This window comes from Orbicella franksi, chromosome 3, assembly GCF_964199315.1.
Source record: "Orbicella franksi chromosome 3, jaOrbFran1.1, whole genome shotgun sequence".
Taxonomy (NCBI): Eukaryota; Metazoa; Cnidaria; class Anthozoa; order Scleractinia; family Merulinidae; genus Orbicella; species Orbicella franksi.
In genome coordinates, this window is record NC_138147.1 from 2,168,072 (window position 1) to 2,174,509 (window position 6,438).

Sequence of the window (6,438 nt, forward strand, 5' to 3'; positions counted from 1 at the left end):
CTTGCTTGTTCGAAAAGATATTTATTTCCCGCTTTGTCTGACTGGTTGAAAAATGTTTTAACTGGTTTAAAACTTTGAATCCCGAAATGGAGTTGAAATTGAATCACTTAAATGTTTTAACAGTCTCTCGGCCTCTCGGACACCTGTCAAATAAGCTCCATGAACCGTACCATAAAAATAGCGATGTGTCGCTTCACCCGCGAACATCAGCTGAAGGGCCGGGGCCTCCTTGCTACCAGCTGACTCGCAGGGAAGGGGTGAGGCAAGGGTGTCAAAGTCACTCCCTGAGCCTGCTTTGGACACAAAAGAATATGAACCTCTCGTCCAAGGATTAGTTCCCCACTGTGTCCTCTCAACATTCACAATGGGTGGCAATGATTCGAGAGTGGTGCACTTTTTTATTGCTTCCAGGCATTGTTCTCCAACTTCTTGAGGCGAAGTGCTTTCAATGTGAAGTGATTCTTTGCCTTGGAACCAAGACTGTAAAACATTAGCCCCGGGGCGAGTTGTGTACAATGAGTACAGCCGGTGGACCCAAGGGCAATTTGCAGTTTCTGCTTTATTTTTCAAACTTTCCTTGTCTTCCCAAATCAGTGGAAGGCTATACTCATCCGAAGGCCAAAAACGTCGTTCAAACTCAAGAAAAATCTTGCCAACATAACCAAATCCAAGATCTTGAATCGCAGCTATTTTGTCAGTGGGCAAAGAAGGACGGAACAATGTGGAGTGTTTTTCTTTGAGAACGCCAAGAGAAACTGTTACTATCACGTGATCTACGTCAAATGTTCTACCATTTCCACAAAGTATTTTCACTGGGTGATAACTGCTTTGAGGTTCACCCGATTCACTGGAAGCAACCCAGTTTATTTCTGTCACTTCATGCTGAAAATGGACACAACCACTGGGCAGTCCTGCTGCTAGTGCTCTTGCAATTCTGTCGAAACCGCTGGGAACAGGGCAGGAATTTGAACCCCCTAAATAAACGTACTCTCCAAAGCATACAAGATTTAAATCATACAGCGAATTACAACCACTGTTAGAACATTCCCTTTCTTTGAAAAATGAAAACAAGTTAGTCTTTAGTTTTTTTGTTGTAGCAGTGTCTGAGGTACATGAATCAAGGTAACATTGGAAACCTTGGTTTAAGTAATCCCCAACAGACATTTTGGTATCTTTGGTGAAATTTATCATTTTGTGGATATCTTCAGTTTCAGAGATTAAGTTATCAAATACATGCCAAACCTCCGCTATCAGTTGATCATCAATAGGTTGCTGCAAGTGAGTGGTGGCAACTGATTGTGGTTTTTCTCGGCTGTCTTCATTCACCCACTTCTTATCAAGGTCTGATTTGTGAAGGAATTGCAGATTGCAAGCCAGGTCAAATATGGGATTGTCCACGGTACCATGAATCCATTCTGCCCCAAACTCAACTGTATTCTCTCCAATCTTGCCAGTGTGTATTCGGCCACCCACACGCTCACTGGCCTCCAGGACACACACCTCAACTTGCCCAGACTTGTGCAACTTGCTGGCAGCACACAGGCCAGCTATTCCCGCCCCAATTATCACTACTTTGGGTTTTGACGACATTGCTAAAGATATAAGCTGAGATCCAAAAGAAAAGAAACATTACAATCACAAGAATGATCCTAGACTATCCTAGACTACGAGTAGTCTCTCTTTTGCTTAGTCCGTCGTGCGTGACGTGAAAGAAAACCACGAGAAAAAAAATGGCCAGGCAAAATCCTGGAGGCGAGGAGCGCTCCTCGCCTCCAGGATTTTCGCGCTGCCATTTTTTTCTTGCGGTTTTCTTTCACATCACGCACAATGGACTAAGCAAAAGAGGGACTACTCGTAGTCTAGAATGATCCATATAATACTTTATCATACCAATATTTTTTGACTTGTGTTAATAATAATGAATGCCCTTTCCCCAGGGGTGACTCCCAGGTGAAAAGGTCAGGGATGTTCATTGATCTTCATTGTCTTGCTTAGGGGTGTAAATCAAGAATTTTGGTCTCACTTAGGTTCTTAGGGTCAGTATAAAACCTGACTATTTTTAGCGGTCAAAGTATATTTTTATCACGCATATGGTGCACTCAAAGAAGTAATAACAAAATGTTATCATTTCCATCTAGGTGGTACCTTTTAGGAGTGAAATAAAGCTTGAGCCACGCCCAGATTGGTCTCCTTTGGGGGTTTAATTCAAATTTTCCAACAAGCATCCCTGAATCCCTACCTTTTCAGATGGGAGAACTTCTCTCCCACCCACCCCCCCCCCCCCTGTATCCCACCTATTACTTTCTGACTCTTAATAAATTGAGATCTGCCTATCTTAACATCAAAAAATATTAAGTTCGATCAACCAGTGACTAACGCAATTAATGACTATGTGTAATACTATATATTTATATTACCTGTAACACAGTAATACTGCATAGTAAATGTACAACATAATCAGACATATGTATCAAATATTTTGAAAGACCTTTTCCAGAAATACCCATAGATAATTATTCTAACTGCATCTATGCCACAGTCATCAGGAAGGTCTAGCAAGAACAACAGAGAGTAACAAAGGGAGAGCAAAGTTTCTGTTTCAAACACTGATTATTAATTTCACAAAATTCACATGTCACATAGACTATTAACAACAAATTTATTCATGAATTTGAGAATTGAAATTGTCTTCAGTTATTTTTCACATCTCACACTAATTTTTACCCTCATCACCAATAGGTCACACATAAAGGTGCCCTTAATGCTTTAAAAGTCATAAAGGTCCACAAGCATGTTCTATACGTCTAGTTGAAAAATTTATGAAACTTATGTGAAATGCTATTCTGATTGCGCAGAAATTCGGCAGTGTGAAACTCTGAAGTTGAAATAAGGTTGCCTTCTAGAAATCCTATTTTCTTCACTTCCTTGCTTAACATCATGATTCCTTTGCAAACCCTGCCAGCTTACAATTTAAGCAATATAATACTTAATTGTTGCATGTTTACATAGCCTCGTCTAAACATGAGGGGGGCTGGGAGAATTTGAGACAGTTATGCAAACCTGAGACACAGTCAAGGGTTTGTATAACTTTTGAGAATTCAGATGGGACAATGTAAGCATGGAAAAGTCCTCTATTGCTTTCATAAAATATTTCTCAAAAATATGCATGAATCTAAAATGCCACAACCAGGTTAACGTACTCTCATCTAAACACTGACCGATGAGAGCGCATAGTAGCTCAGTTATTTTATGATATCTGATGGTGATCTCCTTCAAAACAAGAGAGTTATATTAAATTCAGTACTTGTACTAATTATGTCACATAAATGTTTTGTTACAGAAAGTATCCACACCAGCCTCCCATGAAAGGCTTCGTGGCTTAACTTAATAAAAGAAAGGTTATTTAGGGAGTTGCAGGTTGTGTTGGGATCAAGTTAACTGTACAAATAACAAAAGATTACAAATACCATATTACTAGGCTTCTTCACTGTAGTCGGTATGTGTTCAAATAAATTAATTCACAAAATTATGGTACTCAATAATTTAGGATTGAGTGTTGAGCGATACTCTTGATTGATACCCTCTATCAACATCTCAATCAACATCCAACACTTGATCAACAGTCGGTCAATAGTTGGCCGATTGTGACAACTGACTCATATGCATCGATCGAAAATTAGTCGACTCTCAACCGACTATACTCAATTAAAACTTGGAAGATTTTGAAACTCATTCATATGATGATTCATTATTACTGCAAGGAGAGTACCAACAAACTAGCTATTAGGGTTTACATTTATGTTTAATGATATGAAAACAATGAAACAAATGTGACTGGATTTAACATACCTAGTCATAAAAGCCTAATTAACACCTTGATGGATGTTAAAGATTTCAGATGTTTCTAATTGGTGTACAGCACACAAGCAAAAATGTATGGTAGAGAGTAGCCACTTTTTTCTTAACATTTGCAGAGGGGTGTCCGTGTTTTTTGCCCTTATCCAGGAGGACTGTGTTTGCATAATTTATCAGCTGCTTTCCAATTTCCTGCAACTGACTTCCCTCTGTGTTAACAATGAAAGGATTCTCCTATATTAAATAATGAGATTTTGACCATAAAGTAGGGAGAGAAGCAAGGGGGGTGCTTGGGATCATGTTTACTTTACTGTTTAATGTAGGTAGTGTCGGTCAACACCCTCGACCAATAAATCAACCAACACTCAGTCGATACATTGGCCTTGTATATACCGACCTTGTATCAGCCAAGTGTTGAACAATGAACAGCCAATATATCGGCTGACGGTCAGTCGAGTGGCGCTTGAATATCGGTTGAGTGTTGGTTGTGTGTTGGTTGGGTATCAGTCGATACATCAGCCGATATATGTGTCTGTCAGCCAATAATATCAGCCGTGTATTGGCCGAGAGTCAACCTATACTCAGCCAACGTATCCATGCACCAAGTGTCGGTGGATATATTGTTCCATGGTGTTGACCAACACTGTCTACAGTAAACATGATCCGCCAAAATGGATGCAACATCTAAAGGCAACATTGGAACATTGTTGGGCACAACACGTTGTACACATTTGGCCATGTTGTGTTTAGCCGGGCCTTATTTGAATAATTTATGATAATTTTCAGTTCTGTGAAGAGTCCAGGGGCCAGTTTCTCGAAAGCCCTGGGAACTTTTCGGGCCCGTAAAGCCATTTTTGGTTCATCTGTATCTAAAAACGCAGAAGTGTATACGCCTGAAATTTCTTATATGAAGGGAACCTCTGTTCATATTAAGAATACGTTAATAAAACAGCTCTGTAGTCATAAGGTTCGAGATTTTGTTATGGCTTTCCGGGTGCGAAAACTTTTCAGGACCTTCGAGAAACGGGCTCCAGTTTCGATATTAAAATTCTACGATGGCCTGAGACTTAAGGGACTAAGAGTAAGAGAAAAGAAATTGTTTATTCATCCCTCAACCTCACGTGTCGTGTGATTCATGTGATCAGTTCCGTTAAAGCCTGGAAGGCACTAAAGAATTTTAAAATCAAAATTTGGCTAGTGCTCATTTTAGAATGCAGTATTTTCAAATATTCTGTTTTACAGTGAAAACATACAAGCGGTTACCAAAATTATCTCCTGAACCTGGAATCAGTCGAGAAAAAGAAAAAAAAACAACCAGCTTCAATTAAATTCAAATTTACGCTCAGTTTAATAAATTTTCAAATTAAACGTCCATGGACAACTTACCCGTCTCAATCAGAGCAGCATATTATCCCTGATAGATCGTGTGTTGCGGCTGTGATCATGAATGAACTACTCTCTCAATCCCGTCCTCAATCCCCAGCCACGTACAGTGGATAGTATGGGAAGCCATATCAGTCAAAAGTGGTATGAGTTCACGACTGGTGATCAAGAAATCGATCGCTATGGTTGAGTTTATCGATTGGTGATTGAAAATGTCGATCGCTGTATTTGAGATTATCGATTGGCGATTGAGATTGTCGATCGCTATGGTTGAGATTATCGATTGCTGATTGAGAATGATGGTCGCTATGGTCCAAAAAGTGATTGAATATTAATACTGACGATTGCTATGGTCGAAAAAAGGATTGGTGTCTGAAATAGATCGTCCAGAGATTGACGATCCAGAACAACTACCGCTATGCTCGAGAAATCGACTTGCAACTGAGAAATGGAAAGGCCTGGTAATAAGAGAGGGATAGTTCACGTATTTTTACATGAATAAGTATCCCAAGAATTTACTTTTTGATCTAAGGCCATCCCCTGTTGTTTTGTTGTTTTTTTTTTCGTTTATTGTCGAATGCGTTTTCTGATTTTGGGTCGGTCGGTCGGAAAAGCAAAAACAAAACAAAAATAAAATTGGAAAACGAGTCTGGAATTAGGAGGCCCGGTACCTCAGCATAATATCCGTGGGGCCTGCAAACAACAAGGTGTGGTTACAAAGTCAACATCACGGCAATGGAGGAAGGAAAACGGAAAAAGTCGATGTCGTTGTTAAAATAAAACGAGAACAGGGAAAAGCTAAAATTCAGTAAGGCAAAAAATTGCTCATGTTTCAGATTAAAGTGACAGTTATTTGAAATAATGTGTCATTGCTTTCATTGCCTTCTGTGTAACTTTTTTTTTTTTTTTTTTTTTGAAAACGCGAAAATCTGGGTCGGTCGGACGACGCTAAACAGAGAAAAGTAAGGGGATGGCCTAAGATGGCGGCTGATGATCGAAGTAGTCGAGATATGGAGGAAAAATTCCTTGACTCCATGAAACAATGCCTTGACGATGTGGATCAGGCGCTTGCTGACGAAAATGGTTCTATTCCATTTGACTACTTAGAGAGTAGGCTAGAGGACCATTTCCAAATTCTTAACGCAGTAGCAATCGCAATACAGGATAATGCCGGTGGTGATCTGAAGCAGGCTGTTGAAG

The 6,438-nt window shown here is 39.7% G+C and overlaps 1 protein-coding gene across 1 annotated transcript; it reads right to left on the reverse strand.

The window, feature by feature from the left end:
* Nucleotides 1-66: 66 nt before the first annotated feature.
* On the reverse strand, nt 67-6,074 carry LOC145480603 (peroxisomal N(1)-acetyl-spermine/spermidine oxidase-like). Its single transcript, XM_081458876.1, has 2 exons — nt 5,242-6,074; nt 67-1,605 (listed from the first exon to the last, which is right to left on the reverse strand). The coding sequence occupies exon 2, from the start codon at nt 1,588-1,590 to the stop codon at nt 67-69; it is 1,524 nt and encodes a 507-aa protein (XP_081315002.1). The 5' UTR covers nt 1,591-1,605; nt 5,242-6,074.
* Nucleotides 6,075-6,438: the final 364 nt, after the last annotated feature.

Excerpts from the sequence above, each read along its gene's own strand:
- LOC145480603 (XM_081458876.1), bottom strand. The coding sequence starts at position 1,590 with ATGTCGTCAAAACCCAAAGTAGTGATAATTGGGGCGGGAATAGCTGGC.